Below are 23,227 nucleotides of genomic sequence, written 5' to 3'. Positions count from 1 at the left end.
TTAATGTAGGGGAAATGGCGCCCCCTCGAAGTGGCGCTCCAAGCAGCTGCTTGTTCTGCTTAAGGGAAGCGCCGGCCCTGATTCTGGAATGACGCACGCTATGTCCGATGGAAATTATTATTTAACTTTCGTGCACCTCAGATTTTTCTTCACAGGATGTTAGTATTGGTCAAAACAATTAATTTAGAGAAGGTCTTAAAATATTCTATCTTGGGTTTTTTACAAAATTCAGTTTTCAAGGTTATATAGGGGTCATTTCCTCTCAAGTGATCATATCCGTTGTAATCGACCACATCAAATTTCAACCAAATTTGGTATAATTACTCATTCCGACCCCACATTCAATTTCTCAAAGTTTTGTACGGATTGATCAATCCCCCTAGCAGTGACATGCAATGAAAAATGAGTTTTTTCGAAAATCTAAGAAACGTGGCGAAGCATCACTGCAAGGGGGATTGATCAATCTGTACAAAACTTTGGGAAATTGAATGTGGGGTCGGAATGAGTAATTATATCAAATTTGGTTGAAATTGGAGGTGGTCAATTACAACGGATATGATCACTTGAGAGGAAATGACCCCTATATAACCTTGAAAATTGAATTTTGTAAAAAACCCTAGATAGAATATTTTAAGACCTTCTCTAAATTAATTGTTTTGACCAATACTAACATCCTGTGAAGAAAAATCTGAGGTGCATGGAAGTTAAATAATAATTGCCTTCGGATATAGCGTGTGACGTACACTTTCACGATCAAGTGAAACCCGCATTTCACCATTAGTCAATTTCGTACCTGACGAAGTGATCTCAATTTCTGTTTTAGGTTCGAGCTACATATTCGTTTTCCAGCCACCGATGTTAGTTAAAGTTTAATTCTAAGATAAAGTATAATGGAAAAGTTTTGCATTTGCTCCATGTGCCAACCATCCTGCAAGACTTGTCAAGAACAACTCTCGTATATTTTCCCCATACAGCGGGTCTCAACTCAACCTACCGAAATGGAGAACCCAGCTACTCTATTTCCCTAGGGGGGTTCTCCAATCCCTTTCTCCTGCTGACCGGAAAATTACACTTCGCGGATGAGTTCTTTATTTGTTCTTTTTTTCGCGCAAGTTTACTCGCAAGCCCAAGTGGAGGGTGAAAAATTGATAAGCATAATTGATTTGGCGGAGAGAGTCGCTCGCATTCTCATCTTCTCGCAACACCGAACTCTTTAGCGCCCATTGCGGCTAACTCTAGAACTCGCCGTGATGCTTTTTCTGCAAGGCACGCGGAAATGTTCATGTTTGATTTTCGTTCTCCGAGCCATAAGTCATGCGGAAAAAACTGTTTACTTGAGCTTGTGTTTAATTATAATTTCGCTCCGTACCTTTGACAAACTGGGCCGCGCATTCTACGAAATATTTTCGTTAAATAATACCACCGTTGGCTCTTCTACTTTCTGACTACCGCGGTTTATTTTACTTTATATGGATTAATTATCTTTCATGCCTCCGGGTCCAAGCCAGATCCTAAAAGTCGTAACGTGAATGGTAGGATCGCTACACCCGTATTTCGCTTACAACTTGTAACCTTCATAGTGGAATTTCTCTTACATTTTTCTCGATTATTCGTGAATTTTACTAAGACACTCGATTTATAATTATTCTTTAAAACGTTATTTCGCAGAGACGTCTTTGATGAGGTTTTGGGCTCTGTTCTGCGAAGAGAGTTATGTGAAAAGCCAAATTTTGCTGAGCTGCCACTCGCATTTACTTCGATGTTCTGCGAATCGAGTCACATGTCTCAAAAGGGCTATTCTAAAACTCTAATATCATTCGACTTGACTAACGCCGAACGAAACACGAGTGGCATATTAGATTTGCTATAGCTTTGCAAATTACGGATCCAATCTATCCCTTGAGCGTCGTACTTCTTTGTCGATTTCGAAGTGTGCTTGGCTACTCTATGAATCAAGCATTGCGATTGTTTGAAAAATTTCCTGATTATTCCAGGGTTTTCCAGGTCATTTCGAATTCCTTCATAATTCCAGGTCTTCCAGGTTTTTCCAGGTAGTTGCCACCCTGAGTGTGTACGCTTGAGATGGCATGACCCATATTGATGTGCTCTTACGAAAAAAAAATTGTTCCGATTTTGTTCAAACTCGCTCTACTTTATACTTTTTCAAAATAATTAAACCCTTAATATCTTATTTGGCCCCTGGGGTGGTCCTTTCTGAATTAGGCGCCAAATAACAAATTGCGAGTCTAATTATTTTCAAAAAGTAAAAGTACAGCGAGTTTGAAGAAAATCGGTCCGATTTTTTTTTTCGAAAGTACTGTTGTACTGTTGTCCGAACGTTGTTGTATATTCATATTCGTCTTTAGGGTGAGAATCAAAAATAAAATTTTTCTGTTAACATTAAAAAAGCACAAAATTATGCATACAAAACAATGATTTTTGCCTTTCTACTAGGGTAAACGTACCAGTAGTAGTGGTAGTACCACTAGTGGTGGAAACTTGAATTATTCCATTATTGTTGCAGATTTTGATACAAGTTTGATAAGTATCGAACTACCAGTCACAGTATTATTTGATAAGTATCAAACTTGTACCAAAATCTGCAAAAATAATGGAATAATTTGAGTTTCCACCACTACTTGGGATTTTTGCTTCTTGACCCAAAACGAACAATCTGGCCGAGTTTGGTGAAAATCCGAGAAGGTCGATTACAAGTTTGTACTTTTTCTCGGTCACTTGGCGTGGAATGACTATATGTATATGTGTGTATGTGATGACAATTTGTCATTTTGAAATTTGCAATGAAATTCAAGAAAAGTGAGAAACATGTCAATTGTCTGAAGTTTTTGAAGCCTCTTAGTGGAATGTGGAATACGAACTCTGAAATTAAAGAAAAGAAAAAACTTTCCGACTAAATTCCACTATTTAATATTTATTCGCGACAGATACGTATACGCTTCGAAATAAGACACTGATGAAGCCTACACGTTGTAGGCGAAATACGTAGGTACATATCTGTTGCAAATAAATATTCAATACAGTAGGATTTCGAATTTGGCAGCAAATGCGTGTCACCTATGTTGCCAAAATCGAGATCCTTTTTTGATACGACAAAATTGAATGTAAATGCGTTAGAAATTGACTAAATGTTATTAATCAACGATTGCAACCTCTTTATGTTTACAAAATCCGCCAAGAGCTATCCGTGTGGTGCAAGTAAGTTTTTGGCGACCTACGGTAAGACATAGTTCTACGGTAACAAAAATATTATTATTCGAAACATTCTATAACCGCAAAATTTTTCCTGAACACACTTAGGCTGTGAACCATTTCGCGAAATTTTTAACTTTTTGGTTAAAATTTGACAGTTCGATGGTTTTCCGAAAATAACCCTGCTCGGGAGCATGGTTAGTTTTAACCAAGTTCTGAGAGCCAATGAGATATGCACAGGTGAGGAAGAGAGCTTCGACAAGTTTCGCTGATTTTTCGATAGATTTGTTTTACATTGGTATGGATGCTTATCGCATTATAAATTTGTTCAAACAACCCGGATTGAAATGAGATGAATTTTATCTATCAAAAAAAGCAAATGAACATCAAAAATTCCTCCGATTTTAACTCGGACAGAAAAAACAATATTTTCATCCTCACCTTATATGCTCTCATTGAGCAAAAAAAAACTATCAATCCGTCAAATATGAAATGGTTCACATTCTGAACTGATTTTAACCACTCAAGGAGAAATAACCATCGAACTGTCAAATTTTAACCAAAAAGTTAAAAATTTCGCGAAATGGTTCACAGCCTTAGGAGGGCAATATTTTTTCGTTATTCAAAGTAATGCGGAAACTGACTGATATTTAAGCATACTTTTGGAAGTAAAATATTTTGTGTTGCCAAAATCGAACCATCCCAAATTCGAAATCCCACTGTAGTGGGATTTAATCGAAAAGTTTTTTCTTTTCTTTGATTTCAGATGTCAATTGTCATTTTCTTCACTTGCCGTTACTCACAATTGTACAAGAAAAGCAAAAGGCGAAGAAAAGCAGTTGATTTAGGCATGTAGGTATAGTGGTGTATGGGATTAAAAATACTAGTGAGTTGATTTTTCCAAATATTCATGAAAGTACATTCAAAAGAAGCTTAAGTTTTGATTTTCATGCAAAAATAATTATCTGAAGGAGCGTGAGATAAGAAATAGTTCCATTTCTCTTTTTCATATCTCAAGCTCTATTCAGTTATTTTTTCTAATTCAGATATGTTGCAAAATTGAAGCCAAGCAAACTAATAGTAAAATTTTGAGATCAATCATTTTGTTGTAGATATCCTTTTTCTTCAAAAATAATAATTTTTCCGAACTCTTGTTTTTCAAAGATGCTAACTTTTGAACGCATGGTATTAATATCTAAATATCAAAATATCTGCTATGAACACATATTTCATATTGTCAATTCAAAACAAGTTTCGTATGTGGCTCTGAAGCCCGAAAGTTAAGGCCGTCTGTAGACCCGTTAGAGAGTCTGAGTCTGTGTTGTTTAAGAATGTGTGTCTTTTGGTCTGCGCTGCGGTTTATGCCATCTCTGCGTGCAATAATTATATTTTCTTTCCTTGAGTGCGTAAATACATGTAAGCGTCATTTATGTTACTTGATGAACACCTTAATTAGTTTTATAATATTTACGTGATTTTAGAAATTTATAGATTTATGTAAACACAAAAGATAATTTTTGCAGACTTGAATGAATATATGTAGAAAATTAGAAATTAACCCTCTAACGGGTCTACAGACGGCCTTAACTTTCGGGCTTCAGAGCCACATACGAAACTTGTTTTGAATTGACAATATGAAATATTTGTTCATAACAGATTTTTTGATATTGATACCATGCATTCAAAAGTTAGCATCTTTGAAAAACAAGAGTTCAGAAAAATTATTATTATATTTCGCTTTTGAAGAAAAAGGATATCTACAACAAAATGATTGATCTCAATATTTTACTATTGTTTTGCTTGGCTTCAATTTTGCAATATATCTGAATCAGAAAAAAATACTGAATAGAGCATTAGATATGAAAACAAGAAATGGAACTATTTCTTAGCTAGCGCTCCTTCAGATAATTATTTTTGCATGAAAATCAAAACTTCAGCTTCTTTTGAATGTACTTTCATGAAAAGATAGTCATTAGCTTGATCGCATCGTTTTTACAATGTTAGAGGGCTAGGAAAACAAGATGAGGTCGAAAAATAGTGCAAAAGCTGCGCCATGGGAATGAGAATGGGAAATATGATCGATATGATTTCCAGTGCTTGTCATTTTTGATTTATTTATTAAAACATGATTCATGACATAAGACATCTGTCCTTTAAAATGTCACTAACGAAAACAAATCTTACAAAATTTCTACCGTGCAACGTTTACTTCCTATTTTTCATATAACATTTCTAAGCTCTAGTATCTATTGATTGAAAAGAGCATCTATTGATGCGCAGAATTTGTTTGGAATTTGTACAAATTTATTTGGAAAAATCAACTCACTAGTATTTATTGATTCTATACACCACTATACCAACATACATACATACAAACATACATACATACATACATACAAACATACATACATACATACATACATACATACATACATACATACATACATACATACATACATACATACATACGTACATACATACATACATACATACGTACACACATACATCACACACATTGAATACAATCAGCATTTGATTGATATGTTTTGATTTCACACGCTTTAACGGTTTAATATACGGTGCTTAAGTGTTAAAGTTTGAATAACTTTTGAATGAACCGTCCGATTTTAAATAACTCGGTTTCGTGTGATAGATCTCAGCAGTAATTTTCAAATAATAATGAAATGTGTGATGTTTTGCCTTTCTACTATATAAATATATAGTATAAAGGTATAGAAATCACTTGAAAAACCGGAAATGGAAAGAAGGTCCTGCGGGCCGAATGTTATATACCATTCGACTCAGTTTCGAAAACTGAGCATTTTCTGTGTGTGTGTATGTATGTGTGTGTGTGTGTGTGTGTGTGTGTATGTAACGCTTTTAATCTCACTCACTTTTCTCGGAGATGGCTGGACCGATTTTAATGTTCTTAGTGTCAGATGAAAGGTCTAGGTGTCTCATTGGTCGCTATTGAATTTCATTTTGATCGGACTTTTAGTTCAAAAGTTATGTATAAAAATACGAAAAATATGGGACTTCATTATCTCATAGATCCCTTAACCGATTTGAACAAAATTGATTGCATATGAAAGAGGAGCCTTACAAACCCTTAACTTCCAAATTTCATGATGATTGGACTTGTTGTTTGAAAGTTACATAAAGAAATGTGAAAACATAGTATTTAAAACATATTTTTGTAACATTTAAGAATTAATTCAATGAAAAACATCACACATTTTATTATTATTTGAAAATTACTGCTGAGATCTATCAAACGAAACCGAGTTATTTAAAATCGGACGGTTCATTCAAAAGTTATTCAAACTTTAACACTTAAGCACCGTATATTAAACCGTTAAAACGTGTGAAATCAAAACGTATCAATCAAATGTTGATTGTATTCAATGTGTGCGATGTATGTATGTATATATGTATGTATGTATGTATGTATGTATGTATGTATGTATGTATGTATGTATGTATGTATGTATGTATGTATGTATGTATGTATGTATGTATGTATGTATGTATGTATGTATGTATGTATGTATGTATGTATGTATGTATGTATGTATGTATGTATGTATGTATGTATGTATGTATGTATGTATGTATGTATGTATGTATGTATGTATGTATGTATGTATGTATGTATGCATGCATGTATGTATGTATGTATGTATGTATGTATGTATGTATGTATGTATGTATGTATGTATGTATGTATGTATGTATGTATGTATGTATGTATGTATGTATGTATGTGTATGTGATGACAATTTGCAATGAAATTCAAGAAAAGTGAGAAACATGTCAAAACTCAGAAGTTTTTGAAGCCTCTTAGTAGAATACGAACTCTGAAATTAAAGAAAAGAAAAAAACTTTTACCGACTAAATTCCACTATTTAATATTTATTCGCGACAGATACGTATACCCTTTGAAAAAAGACACTGATGAAGCCTGCATGTTGTAGGCGAACTACGTATCTGTCGCAAATAAATATTAAATAGCGGGATTCAATTGCAAAGTTTTTTCTTTTCTTTGATTTTAGATTTCAATTGTCATTTTCTTCACTTGCTGTTACTCACAATTGCACGCAAAGCAAAAAGCGGAGAAAAGCAGTTAATTTAAGTATATAAGTATAGTGTTTTATAGGATCAAAATACTAGTGAGTTGATTTTTCCAAATAAATTTATACAAATTTCATACAAATTTTGCGCATCAATATATGCTCTTTTCAATCCATAGATACTAGAGCTTAGAAATGTTATTTGAAAAATAGGAAGTAAACGTTGCACGGTAGTAACTTTGTACGATTTGTTTTCGTTAGTGATATTTTAAAGGACAGATGTCTTATGTCATGTATCATGTTTTAATAAATAAATCAAAAATGACCAGCACTGGAAATCATATCGATCATATTTCTCATTCTCAAGCATGTTTATGGTGCAGTTTTTGCACTATTTTTCGACCTCATCTTGTTTTCCTAACCCCCTAACATTGTAAAAACGATGCGATCAAGCTAATGACTATCTTTTCATGAAAGTACATTCAAAAGAAGCTCAAGTTTTGATTTTCATGCAAAAATAATTATCTGAAGGAGCGCCATCTAAGAAAAAGTTCAATTTCTCTTCTTCATATCTAATGCTCTATTCAGTTATTTTTTCTATTCAGATATATTGCAAAATTGAAGCCAAGCAAACTAATAGTAAAATTTTGAGATTAATCATTTTGTTGTAGATATCCTTTTTCTACAAAAACGAAGTATAATAATAATTTTTCTGAACTCTTGTTTTTCAAAGACGCTAACTTTTGAACGCATGGTATTAATATCAAAATATCAAAAAAAATCTACCCTTTGGGCTAAAACCACTCAAAAAAAATATCAAAAATATGCTATGAACGCATATTTCATATTGTCAGTTCAAAACATGTTTCGTATGTGGCTCTGAAACCCAAAAGTTAAGGCCGACCGATTATAAAACTAAATAAGGTGTTCATCAAATAACATAAATGACGGTTACAAGTATTTACGCATCCAAGGAAAGAAAATAGAATTATTCTACGCAATACGTTGTGAATTTTACTGGCAAATAAGGATTTTGAGGAATACGGAACGGATATTTAAAAATATAGTCAAGTTAATTATAGATGTTCCTGAGAAATTAAATAATGATTATTGTGGCAGTAGAAAGGCTAGGTCACGCCGCTAGGTGGATTAATTCGGGTTTTTCATTGAATTGATACTTATATGTTACAAAAATATGTTTTAAATACTATATTTTCACATTTCTTTACGTAACTTTCAAACTACAAGTCCAATCGTCAAGAAATTTGGAAGTTAAGGGTTTGCAAGGCTCCCCTTTCATATGCAATCAATTTCGTTCAAATCGGTTAACGGACCTATGAGATAATGAAGTCCCATAATTTTCGTATTTTTATACATAACTTTTGAACTAAAAGTCCGATCAATATGAAATTCAATAGCAACCTATGGGACACCTAGACCTTTCATTTGACACTAAGAACATTAAAATCGGTCCAGCCATCTCCGAGAAAAGTGAGTGAGATTGAAAGCGTTACACACACACACACACACACATATACACACACACACACACACACACACACACACACACACACACACACACACACACACACACACACACACACACACACACACACACACACACACACACACACACACACACACACACACACACACACACACACACACACACACACACACACACACACACACACACACACACACACACACACACACACACACACACACACACACACACATACACACACACATACACATACACACACACACACACACAGAAAATGCTCAGTTTTCGAAACTGAGTCCAATGGTATATGACATTCGGCCCGCAGGACCTTCTTTCCATTTCCGGTTTTCCAAGTGATTTCTATACCTTTATCTATACCTATAAAGAAGGATTTCTGTCTGTCTGTCTGTCTGTCTGTCTGTCTGTCCTGTGTTCTTTATAGAATCAAAAACTACTGAACCAATCGGCTTGAAAGTTTGCATGTAGAGGTTTTTGGGGCCAGGAAAGGTTTTAGTGATGGTTAGAGACCCCTCCCCCCACTAAGAGGGGGGGCTCCCATACAAATGAAACACAAATTTCTGCATAACTCGAGAACTAATCAAGCAAATAGAACCAAATTTGGCATGTGGGTGTTTTCGGTAACAAGAATTTATTCTAGGGTAATTTGAGACCCCTCCCCTCTTTATAAGGGGAATTATAACTCCTCTCCCCTTTAAGAGGGGGGGTTTCCATACAAATTTCCTCATAACTCGAGAACTAATCAAGCAAATGGAACCAAATTTGGCATGTGAAGGTTTTCGAGGGCAAGAAAATTTTCTATGTTGAATTAGGACCCCTCCTCACTTTAAGAGGGGGGGCTCCTGTACAAATGAAATACCAATTTCCTCATAACTCGAGAACTAATCAAGCAAATGGAACCAAATTTGGCATGTGTGTTTTTGAAGACAAAATTTTTTTCTATGATGAATTAGGACCCCTCCCCACTTTAAGAGGGGGGGGGGCTCCTATACAAACGAAATACAAATTTCCTTATAACTCGAGAGCTAATCCAGCAAATGGAACCAAATTTGGCATGTAGGTGTTTTTGGAGGCAAGAATGTTTTCTATGATGAATAAGAACCTCTCCCCACTTTAGGAGGGGGGGCTCCTATACAAATGAAATACAAATTTCCTCATAACTCGAGAACTAATCAAGCAAATAGAACCAAATTTGGCATGTGGGTGTTTTCGGTGACAAGAATTTATTCTATGGTAAATTGAGACCCCTCCCTCTTTATAAGGGGAATTGTAACTCCTCTCCCCTTTAAGAGGGGGGGCTTCCATACAAATTTCCTCATAACTAGAGAACTAATCAAGCAAATGGAACCAACTTTGGCATGTGAAGGATTTCGAGGGCAAGAAAATTTTCTATGGTGAATTAGGACCCCTTCCCACTCTAAGAGGGGGGGCTCCTGTACAAATGAAATACAAATTTCCTCCTAACTCGAGAACTAATCAAGCAAATAGAACAACATTTGGCATGTGGGTGTTTTTTTTGGTGACAAGAATTTATTCTATGGTGAATTGAGACCCCTCCCCTCTTTATAAGAGGAATTATAACTCCTCTCCCCTTTAAGAGGGGGGACTTCCATACAAATTTCCTCATAACTCGAGAACTAATCAAGCAAATGCAACCAAATTTGGCATGTGAAGGTTTTCGAGAGCAAGAAAATTTTCTTTGGTGAATTAGGACCCCTCCCCACTTTAAGAGGAGGGGCTCCTGTACAAATGAAATACAAATTTCCTCATAACTCGAGAACTAATCAAGCGAATTGAACCAAATTTGGCATGTGTGTGTTTTTGGAGACAATTTTTTTTTCAATGATGAATTGGGACCCCTCCCCACTTTAGGAGGGGGGGTCCTATACAAACGAAATACAAATTTCCTTATAATTTGAGTACTAATCAAGCAAATGGAACCAAATTTGGCATGTAGGAGATTTTTGAATCTTGAATTTATTTTATGATAGTTAGAGACCTCTCACCCCTGTGGTAGGGGGATATGGACTCTCATACAAATAAAACAGAATTTTTTGCGAAACTCAAAAACTAATCCAACTCGAGAAATTCGAGACTCTTCCATAAAACATTAATCAATAACAAGACCACAAAAACTATCTATAGTAACACTAGATCATTCAGGACGAGCCGGTCGCGAGTGTTGCCGGTGACCCGCCGTCGGAAGCGCCGCCCACTGGGGGGCTTGCAAAACTCGAGAAGTGACAAAGATCATCCGAGATTCATGATTTATGTACAACACAGGTTAATTTGTGGCAATACGAAGTTTGTCGGGTCAGCTAGTACTATATATTTATATAGTAGAAAGGCAAAATATTTTTATTGTTGCGTCACCTGATCCGTACTAACTTAACATAGACCATATTAGTTGTTCAGTGCAGCGTGTATTTTCTCATTTAAAAGGGTAGAAAATTTGTAAATACAAAACAATTTTTTTGAGTTAATTCCACGTGGAGTGTGGCAAACGGCAGCACCAAGTGCTGTTTGGATGATCACTCACTGGGCGATTTTCACCGAGTGCTGTCGTTCGCCCCCACTCCGGTTTCGCTCGTACGCTGTGTGCATATTAGCTGTAGAGGTGTGTTGCTGAATCGCTCTGTGCGACAAGGCATAATATTGGAACATTGGGCGCATAGTGTGAGCGAATGACAGCCCTGATTGTACGCAATACGTTGTGAATTTTACTGGCAATAAGGATTTTGAGGAATACGGAACGAATATTTAAAAATATAGTCAAGTTAAATAGATGTTCCTGAGAAATTAAATAATGATTATTGTGGCAGTGGAAAGGCTAGGTCACGCCGCTAGGTGGATTAATTCGGGTTTTTTTGTTGATTCGATTATATAGAGCATTCGATTACACTGAAGTCTTTTTTTACACGGTTTGTTTTTTTCGATTACTCAAGAACTGTACAACTGAGGGTCCATTTACAAACTACGTGACGAATGTCGGGCCTCTCCCACATGTATTGAGAAATAAATGAATGGTCCCTAAGTTTCCTTGTTCTTAATAATCGAAGAAACAAACCGTGTAAAAAAAGTACTTGAGTGTATAGAGTAAGGAGGGGTAAAAGTGCGATGAGGGTAAAAGGGCGATTCAATGATTTATCAGTGCGGATTCCAAGTAAATTGACTACATTGGCATGGATGGGTGAGTACTTTGACAGCTTAAATAAATCGTAAACATTTGTTGTTTATGAAGCATAGTTGCTGAGTTATGGGTAAATGTTATTTTTGAACGGTTTTGATGTAATATTTCCCTATACGGCAAATACGATATCAATAGGAGGATAATTTACAAAATATATTTCGCTTTTCCGTAATTTGATCAAACCCCGTCAAACGCCTAGCGGGGCAAAAGTTCGATTTACTGACGGGGTAGAAGTGCGATTCATGGATTGAGAAACTAACTCATTTTACTGACGCACAGTGGGACCATTCTGGAAAAAGGCGGTCAAAAGTCTTTTCTCGCTTTTCCTGACGTTTTCGAGCTTAGGTATCTTAGGAGAAGTTTCATAAAAAAGTATTCTGCATCTAATGACATTTTTATATAATTATATATTAAGGGGATAACAAATTTGAAAAAATTAATTTTTTATAGAAACTAGATAGCATGGTCATGTGTTCGGCAAAGTTGTAGAACTTTGAATTTCATTAAACTTTGCCGAAGATACTATGTATCTGCATCATATGGTTTGCGAGATATAATTGACTTTCTTTCGTGACCCCCTTAAAATCAGTTTTTTAAACTTCTTGTACACAAAACCTCATCTAACAGGTTCGACATGTTCTACAAACTTTTGGATACTATCAAAATACGTAGCTTTCTAGAAGGTGTATATATCATATGTTGCTTTATTTGCTTTGAAAATGGATTTGAAGCATAAATTATACCGTTTTTACAACTATTTTTTTCCGTAAATAGGCAGCTACTGGCAGCTAAAGTTAGCATCGCTTGAACCGCCATAGAATGTAGTATAAGTGTGCCAAAAAATTTTGGCCGGGTCTGGCCGGGCATTTTGGTTATTTCAATTACATATATATATGCTGGTTTTAGTAAGTTATCAGGGTTTTTTTATTCGTACATGTTCATAATAATTTCACAGGACCTCGTCCACGTCTGTTTCGCTATCTGTTGCAGAATTATCTTCGTTCTGGGATTTTTGTAAAAGTTTGTATGCTGCTGGTAACAACCGCATTGATTTTTTTACTGTTGGTTTTCTTAAAGTTGAAATCAATGGATCCGACGTCATTAACAATTTTTTGAAAACATTTTCGTTTGTCAAGCGAAATTTTTATAACAACGTAAAAATATTTTTGTTTCAAAACGAAATTCCATTTCAATCAAAAAAATAACAGTTTTGAATTAAAAGTAAAGCATTTTCAAATTGAGTTTAGCATCGAAATAACAATAAATATCTTCATTTCAATCATACATATCAGTTTGAAACAAAATGAAATTTCTGTTTGTGCGTAAAACAACCATAAATGTGGTTGAAATTACATTTTTATTCTCCGTGATGGAATAGACCAACTGTCGGTGGTTTCTACAGTAAACGGAGGAAGAGGCACAATTTGTGTCTGAAACTAACTCAACCTGTCAAGTGTTGGTAGAGTTCGTAATACGTCGCACGCTTAATAAGGGGGTGGTGAAGTCTTTTGTCCAGCACCACTGTGGTTCAAAGGATCATTATCACCGGCGAGCCAGATGTTCTGGCGGGAGGAGTGGGTTCGAATCCGACTGTAATGCTCCGATTGCAGCTTGGTTCGATCCATGGAATCCCTCAGTTTGGATAAAAGATTGTGGTACACAACTTCTTAAGCATTGCTTCATATGACCCTTCCTTACCCTTTCATCTTCCGCTTTTTTCTCTTCACGCCTGGTCTCATTCTGTTATATTCTATCGACTCTTTGTTTCATTAGTTTCTTCTACCGTTCCCTCCGTAAATTGTAAAATCAACCGTCATAAAAACTTAATTATATACAGTATTAGGAACTATATTACAGATACTTTTTTTAACGAGTAGGGAAATCTGCTATCAGACACCTGAGAAGACAACTCAGGGAGTGATACAGATACTAGAAATGGAAGATCTGCCGAAAACTGTGTGCTCCACAGATGCTGGCCGAATGAAAACAGTGTCTACACGCTGGTGAAACAAAAACAAACGTTTGGTAAAGTTTCAATCTTGTGGAGGTTGCACTACGCCAGCGTTAAATAGGGAAGGTGCAAATTAAGAATATTCCTTACCAAAGCACATCGCAGATTGAAGATATTATGGGTTTGTTAGCTACTGCTGTGCTAATTTCATGGAATTAAACTTCGCACTTTTGCCCCGCGGTATTCGCCCGTTTGTTTCGCTAGTGGGGTGAAAGTGCGAATCGGCACTTGATCAGAAGAAAGAAGAATTTATTTTGTATAACACTATTACTGCATCACTATAAAATATATTTTGTTGTTGTCCTTCTTTATATCTCACGAAAATTGATGACAACTTCATACATCGCACTTATGCCCCGCCCTACTCTATATAGTGAAAAAAATTTGACGACTATATAATCGAGACCGACCTGTATTAACTAAAATTTTCATTCCGATTGCGAACATCGAGTAGGGTATGTCCGATTCTTTGCATTTGGGCTGAAGTTTTACGGTCTTCCAGAAGATGAGAATATCGTTTAATAATATTCCTAACACCTTCGGGAATCATTAACATTTCACACCGAAAGATTTCTTTGACATACTTTACCACGAATTTCAATTTGGTAAAACGTACATGCCGTATTCCGACATAAAAGTCTGTAACTCAAATAATACTGAAAGGCATTTTTCAAGTCAAACTTTGAAAAATATTTCGCCCATATCTCGCCTAATATGTAAGTTTAATGGGCAAATACTTTTGCGGTCATCTTAAGTTGCGTCTTTCCCTACACGATCGTTCTAAATTACAGAGTAATTGAAACGCGGTCGTTCCGATTATACGCAGCGTCTGCTCGGTTGGATTTTTTCATAAATATCCTAACTGTATAAACGTAATATAAATATTTCGTGTTGGCCCAGGATTATGAAGGTTCGTATATGATTCGTAAAATACTTACAAAAAATATTTTCTTAGTGCACGTTTGATGAATGCATCTGCCGTCGATTCGATTGGATCAGACATATCATAAGCGTTTTTCTTTCGAGACGAGCGACGATTTTTGTGCCATCCCCACTGCTCTAAAATCTTTAGTTCACTACCACGACGACGGTTTTTTAAATCTGCATCCATGAGCGATTCTGAAATGATGAATAAAACAGAAATGTAAAATACCAGTTGTGCATATCGGAATGATTGAATAATTGGAAATAAATGTAGTAAGATGTTTGAAAATCCTGAATATACTATACTATAAAACCCCGAAGTAATCCACCTAGCGGCGTGACCTCGCCTTTCTACTGCCACAATAATCACTATTTAATTTCTCAGGAACATCTATAATTAACTTGACTATATTTTTAAATATCCGTTCTGTATTCCTCAAAATCCTTATTTGCCAGTCAAATTCACAAGTATTGCGTACAATAATTATATTTTTTTTCCTTGGGTGCAGAAATACTTGTAAGTGTCATTTATGGTCCTTGATGAACACCCCAAGCAACCAAAAGTTCGGATTTCACTTAAAGAACGAACTCGGAAGTTCATAGTTGGTTCAAATTTAGTTCCACAGGACTTTCTTGCTGAACAACATGATATTACATTTCCAAACCGAGCTTGATTCCTAAGAAAGTACCGTTAATATTTGTACCAACTTGAAAGTTCATCATACTACTTGAAAGTTCAACATGCGATTTGAAAGCTCAAAATACGACTTGAAAGTTCAATATGCGACTTGAAAGTTTAACATGCGATTTGAAAGTTTGAAATTGAAGCGAAACTTCGACGCAAACACTGAAACGGCGTTTTGATTGAATAGTAAAATTTATACTCCGGTATTAAAACAAAAAATGGATTTTGCTAAAACAATAAAAAGAAATGGTTTGTTCTATTATCAACGAAAAAAACTTTTACCCAAATGGTAAATGGAAAACAAAGCTGTAACTCAATCAGGTAATGAAAATTTGCTTGAAGTTTTTTTATAGTTTTATACAAACATTTTTATATGCTGCCTTACAGAAAATCAATCAGCGACCCAGTATTAAAAACCCATAAATGATCTGGTCAAAAGCGAAAACAAGATTTTTTACTTATCCGTTTGTTTCATCTTATCTAAATATTTATTTCAGTAGTAAGAATAGCTTATCTGATACCAAATCGAAGTTTAACTGCAGTGAAATTAAATGTAAATTAGTTGTAATTGAGTGGTCTGATCGTTTCGTATTAGTTGCATTGATTCATACAATGATTAGATAAAATATTTTGTAAAATTCAAATTCAGAGTGTATTTTAAAAGAAAATAAATGTAGTTCAAACAAAACATTCAAGTTTATCAAAAAAATGTGGATAGTAGTTGTTGGAAGGTGTTTGCAGTGGAGCGACTGGTGATGCCATTTTCACAGATTTTTTCACACGCATGAATTTGGGACCCTATCATTTTCTCCGCCATATTTAATTTTTCTAGTGTATTTTTTTCTGTAATATACATAGTTTATGAACTATGGAACTCACAGGAATTGACATAATTGGTGGGTCTCAAATTTATGCGTGTGAAAAAATCTGTGATTCTGGCATCTGTGGTGACTGCATCGGAATGGCTTGTAGTTGCAGCGGTGCGGCTGGTGCTTGTGCTGGAGTAACTGGTGCCTGCGGTAAAGCGAGTAGTGGTTGCATTGGTATGGGTTGTGGCTGCAACGGTGTGGCGGTTGGTCGTAGTGGAGCGACTGGTGGTTCCAGCTTTGCAATTACTGGAGGTAGAGGCAGACCTGCACTATCCAGAACCAGCATGTTTTGAAAGCTCACAGAATTCTAGTAATTCTTTTTCTTGCGTTGGCTGGCCGCGCATCTGATGAGAACTCACCAGATAGTTCCTTACATAAGCCCATCGCCTCATTGTAGGACCGGATGCCATTTCGCTTGATCGTACATTTATATTTTAGCCATGCTTTTTTTGGGGTGATTTTGGCATCCCGAAGCATTTTTTTCACATTTTGAACTCGCTGTGAATTGGGCCACAGCATAATGTTTCCGGATTTGGAGCTTCGGATCCATTTTTCTGACACTGCCGAAAGCTCATTGTGGCCCCTTGCGTTCGTAGTTTCGACTACGGCAAACGGCATATCTGTAATCAATGAAGCTGTAATTAATTTTGCGTCAGTCAATATTGTCAATATTGCGAAAAATGTTGCTGCAGAAAAAATTACCGCTTGCTGCTGCTGAACCATTCAAAACAAACTGGTGAACTGTCAAACGCAAGTTCACATAAAGCTTCGCGCGTATTTTTTTCGAACCATCCAGTTCGAAAAATGTTTCGCGTGTACTTCTTCTGAACTGTCACGTTCGGATAAAGTTTCGCGCGTACTATTTTAAAACTTTCACGTTCGGATGAAGTTTTGCGCGAACTTTTTGTGAACTTCAAGTTCAGATCTTGACTTTCAAGTTCAAAAAGTAACCAGGGGCTGCCCTTGATGTTACAGTAAATGAGAAATCAGTACATCGAGTGAAATTTATGTAGATCTCATATTTCAGCAATGGAGCAGTGGTATGTATCTTAGTTACCAAGAGGAGTATTCGAGTTCGAAACTCGAGGCAAGTTATGAAAAAAAAATAATATTAATAACCAATCATTATTCTTCTGATCTAGGTTTTCGATCTAAGCTTATCATTAATAACCAAAACAAATAGTTTAGTTAAAGAAAAAACAGGGAAAAGTGGAAAATTACTTTTTAATTTTGAGATTATCGAAGTTTTTCTTCGAGCTGAACAGCGTTCTATACAGCGACCTAAGCAGACTTTTTACGACCTTTCCAGTTCTGTTTGTAAGTTTGCTTAGCTTAAAAATTAAGCTGAATAGAATTCTATTCATGATAATTTGGGTAGCTGATTAAGCTAGAAAATCCCCTTTTATCGGAACTTTTGGTTGCTTGGGACTTTATTTATCTATACCTATAAAGAAGGATTTCTGTCTGTCTGTCTGTCTGTCTGTCTGTCTGTCTGTCTGTCTGTCCTGTGTTCCTTATAGAATCAAAAACTACTGAACCAATCGGCGTGAAAATTTGCATGTAGAGGTTTTTGGGGCCAGGAAAGGTTTTAGTGATGGTTAGAGACCCCTCCCCCCACTAAGAGGGGGGGCTCCCATACAAATGAAACACAAATTTCTGCATAACTCGAGAACTAATCAAGCAAATAGAACCAAATTTGGCATGTGGGTGTTTTCGGTGACAAGAATTTATTCTAGGGTAATTTGAGACCCCTCCCCTCTTTATAAGGGGAATTATAACTCTTCTCTCCTTTAAGAGGGGGGGTTTCCATACAAATTTCCTCATAACTCGAGAACTAATCAAGCAAATGGAACCAAATTTGGCATGTGAAAGTTTTCGAGGGCAAGAAAATTTTCTATGTTGAATTAGGACCCCTTCCCACTTTAAGAGGGGGGGCTCCTGTACAAATGAAATACCAATTTCCTCATAACTCGAGAACTAATCAAGCAAATGGAACCAAATTTGGCATGTGTGTGTTTTTGGAGACAAAATTTTTTTCTATGATGAATAAGAACCTCTCCCCACTTTAGGAGGGGGGGCTCCTATACAAATGAAATACAAATTTCCTCATAACTCGAGAACTAATCAAGCAAATAGAACCAAATTTGGCATGTGGGTGTTTTCGGTGACAAGAATTTATTCTATGGTAAATTGAGACCCCTCCCTCTTTATAAGGGGAATTGTAACTCCTCTCCCCTTTAAGAGGGGGGGCTTCCATACAAATTTCCTCATAATTCGAGAACTAATCAAGCAAATGGAACCATATTTGGCATGTGGGTGTTTTTGGAGGCAACCATTTTTCCCATTATGAATTAGGACTTCTTACCTTTTTAGGAGGGGGGGGGCTCCCATTCAAACGAAATACAAATTTGCTCATAACTTTAGAACTAATCAAGCAAATGGAACCAAATTTGGCATGTGAGAGTTTTAGATGGCAGAATTTTTTTTTCTGTGGTGTATTACGACCCCTTTCCCTTTTAAGAGGGTGGGCTCCCATACAAATGAAATACAAATTTCCTTATAATTTGAGTACTAATCAAGCAAATGGAACCAAATTTAGCATGTAGGAGATTTTTCAGTCTTGAATTTATTTTATGATAGTTAGAGACCGACCTCTCACCCCTGTGGTAGGGGGATATGGACTCTCATACAAATAAAACAGAAATTTTTGCGAAACTCAAAAACTAATCCAACTCGAGAAATTCGAGACTCTTCCATAAAACATTAATCAATAACAAGACCACAAAAACTATCTATAGTAACACTAGATCATTCAGGACGAGCCGGTCGCGAGTGTTGCCGGTGACCCGCCGTCGGAAGCGCCGCCCACTGGGGGGCTTGCAAAACTCGAGATAGTGACAAAGATCATCCGAGATTCATGATTTATGTACAACACAGGTTAATTTGTGGCAATACGAAGTTTGTCGGGTCAGCTAGTTTTATAATATTTACGTGATTTATAGAAACATAATGTAAACACAAAAGATAATTTTTGCAAACTTGAATGAATATATATATATATATATATATATATATATATATATATATATATATATATATATATATACAGTAAACTCTCGCAAAAGTTAATCGATTGGGGAATGGGTCGATTAACTTTTCCGAAATATTAACTTTTCCGAGTAGTCCTAAAAATCATTAAAAATGATGATAAATACAAAAGCGAAAAATGCACTTCGGGATATAGGATACACATTTTTATATATTTTGAAATTGTAATGAAAAGAAATATGTATCAAGATCTTTATGAAATAATATTTAGTTCCTTTCAGTAAGTTTAAAATAGTCGGTTACACTAGTTTACTTTTGTTTTTTTTCGTATGTGTGCGACTACGTTTTGATAATGTTCGCGTTTATTTTTAGTTTCTTGCTGTTCCTTCTTTTGCATTTAAAATTCAATCTGAGTTTGCGCTTTTCCAGTATGTTATCAATAATCCTGAAATAACTATGTGTAACTAGCAAATAGTTCAATACGCTATTGTTGCAATTATCCGGTACAAGAGTTTAATTTAATCCCAGTTATGATGCGACTCTGTATGACTGTGGAAAGGCGACAATAAACCGAAAAATGGGAAATAAAGATAGAAGGTAAACACACGTGTGTGTACGAACGCTTGGACAACCAATAAAACAAAACTCTCCGAAAAGTTAAGGTAAAAATTAACTTTTTAGAGCGTTGCATGAGAGCCGATATTCGCTTAACTTTTCTGAACAATTAACTTTTTAGAGAGTTAACTTTTCCGAGAGTCTACTGTATATATATATATATATATATATATATATATATATATATATATATATATATATATATATATACTAGCTGACCCGACAAACTTCGTATTGCCACAAATTAACCTGTGTTGTACATAAATCATGAATCTCGGATGATCTTTGTCACTATCTCGAGTTTTGCAAGCCCCCCAGTGGGCGGCGCTTCCGACGGCGGGTCACCGGCAACACTCGCGACTGGCTCGTCCTGAATGATCTAGTGAACTATAGATAGTTTTTGTGGTCTTGTTATTGATTAATGTTTTATGGAAGAGTCTCGAATTTCTCGAGTTGGATTAGTTTTTGAGTTTCGCAAAAATTTCTGTTTTATTTGTATGAGAGTCCATATCCCCCTACCACAGGGGTGAGAGGTCCCAAGCAACAATGTGAGTTTTATTGTATTCTTATTGTGGTCTTCAAGACCAATTTTGGTCTTAAATGCCATCATAAGAGTGTAATAAAACCCAAATTGTTACTTGGGGTCTCTAACTATCATAAAATAAATTCAAGACTCAAAAGTCTCCTACATGCTAAATTTGGTTCCATTTGCTTGATTAGTACTCAAATTATAAGGAAATTTGTATTTCATTTGTATGGAAGCCCACCCTCTTAAAAGGGAAAGGGGTCGTAATACACCACAGAAAAAAAATTCTGCCGTCTAAAACTCTCACATGCCAAATTTGGTTCCATTTGCTTGATTAGTTCTAAAGTTATGAGCAAATTTGTATTTCGTTTGAATGGGAGCCCCCCCCCCCCCTCCTAAAAAGGTAAGAAGTCCTAATTCATAATGGGAAAAATGGTTGCCTCCAAAAACACCCACATGCCAAATATGGTTCCATTTGCTTGATTAGTTCTCGAATTATGAGGAAATTTGTATTTCATTTGTGTAGAAGCCCCCCCTCTTGAAGTGTGGAAGGATCCTAATTCACCGTAGAAAATATTTTTGCCTCCAAAAACCTCCACATGCCGAATTTGGTTCTATTTGCTTGATTAGTTCTCGAGTTATGGGGAAATTTGTATTTCATTTGTATTGGAGCCTCCCCTCCTAATGTGGGAAGAGGTCCTAATTCATCACAGAAAAAATTCTTGCCTCCAAAAACACCCACACGCCAAATTTGGTTCCATTTGCTGGATTAGTTCTCGAGTTATGAGGAAATTTGTATTTCGTTTGTATAGGACCCCCCCTCCTAAAGTGGGGAGGGGTCCCAATTCATCATTGAAAAAAAAATTGTCTCTAAAAACACACATATGCCAAATTTGGTTCAATTCGCTTGATTAGTTCTCGAGTTATGAGGAAATTTGTATGGAAGCCCCCCCTCTTAAAGGGGAGAGGAGTTATAATTCCTCTTATAAAGAGGGGAGGGGTCTCAATTCACCATAGAATAAATTCTTGTCACCAAAAAAAACACCCACATGCCAAATGTTGTTCTATTTGCTTGATTAGTTCTCGAGTTATGAGGAAATTTGTATGGAAGCCCCCCCTCTTAAAGGGGAGAGGAGTTACAATTTCCCTTATAAAGAGGGAGGGGTCTCAATTTACCATAGAATAAATTCTTGTCACCGAAAACACCCACATGCCAAATTTGGTTCTATTTGCTTGATTAGTTCTCGAGTTATGAGGAAATTTGTATTTCATTTGTATAGGAGCCCCCCCTCCTAAAGTGGGGAGAGGTTCTTATTCATCATAGAAAAAATTCTTGCCTCCAAAAACACCTACATGCCAAATTTGGTTCCATTTGCTGGATTAGCTTTCGAGTTATAAGGAAATTTGTATTTCGTTTGTACAGGAGCCCCCCCTCTTAAAGTGAGGAGGGGTCCTAATTCAACATAGAAAATTTTCTTGCCCTCGAAAACTTTCACATGCCAAATTTGGTTCAATTTGCTTGATTAGTTCTCGAGTTATGAGGAAATTGGTATTTCATTTGTACAGGAGCCCCCCCTCTTAAAGTGAGGAGGGGTCCTAATTCAACATAGAAAATTTTCTTGCCCTCGAAAACTTTCACATGCCAAATTTGGTTCCATTTGCTTGATTAGTTCTCGAGTTATGAGGAAATTTGTATGGAAACCCCCCCCCCCCTCTTAAAGGGGAGAGGAGTTATAATTCCCCTTATAAAGAGGGGAGGGGTCTCAAATTACCCTAGAATAAATTCTTGTCACCGAAAACACCCACATGCCAAATTTGGTTCTATTTGCTTGATTAGTTCTCGAGTTATGCAGAAATTTGTGTTTCATTTGTATGGGAGCCCCCCCTCTTAGTGGGGGGAGGGGTCGCTAACCATCACTAAAACCTTTCCTGGCCCCAAAAACCTCTACATGCAAATTTTCACGCCGATTGGTTCAGTAGTTTTTGATTCTATAAGGAACACAGGACAGGACAGACAGACAGACAGACAGACAGACAGACAGACAGACAGACAGACAGAAATCCTTCTTTATAGGTATAGATATATATATATATATATATACTAGCTGACCCGACAAACTTCGTATTGCCACAAATTAACCTGTGTTGTACATAAATCATGAATCTCGGATGATCTTTGTCACTATCTCGAGTTTTGCAAGCCCCCCAGTGGGCGGCGCTTCCGACGGCGGGTCACCGGCAACACTCGCGACCGGCTCGTCCTGAATGATCTAGTGTTACTATAGATAGTTTTTGTGGTCTTGTTATTGATTAATGTTTTATGGAAGAGTCTCGAATTTCTCGAGTTGGATTAGTTTTTGAGTTTCGCAAAAATTTCTGTTTTATTTGTATGAGAGTCCATATCCCCCTACCACAGGGGTGAGAGGTCTCTAACTATCATAAAATAAATTCAAGACTCAAAAATCTCCTACATGCTAAATTTGGTTCCATTTGCTTGATTAGTACTCAAATTATAAGGAAATTTGTATTTCATTTGTATGGGAGCCCACCCTCT

General features: G+C 36.2%; 1 protein-coding gene across 1 annotated transcript in view; it reads right to left on the bottom strand.

The window, feature by feature from the left end:
- The window catches only part of LOC128743672 (calcineurin-binding protein cabin-1-like), an 858,845-nt gene that overhangs the window by 698,462 nt on the left and 137,156 nt on the right, over positions 1-23,227 (bottom strand). The window contains exon 5 of the mRNA XM_053840294.1: positions 14,945-15,125. Coding sequence (XP_053696269.1) covers positions 14,945-15,125 — 181 coding nt within the window. The remainder of the gene's footprint in view (positions 1-14,944; positions 15,126-23,227) is intronic.

Source organism: Sabethes cyaneus, chromosome 3 (assembly GCF_943734655.1).
Source record: "Sabethes cyaneus chromosome 3, idSabCyanKW18_F2, whole genome shotgun sequence".
Taxonomy (NCBI): domain Eukaryota; kingdom Metazoa; phylum Arthropoda; class Insecta; order Diptera; family Culicidae; genus Sabethes; species Sabethes cyaneus.
Note: the sequence above shows the minus strand (reverse complement) of the source record. Positions and strands in the feature narration are given on the sequence as shown.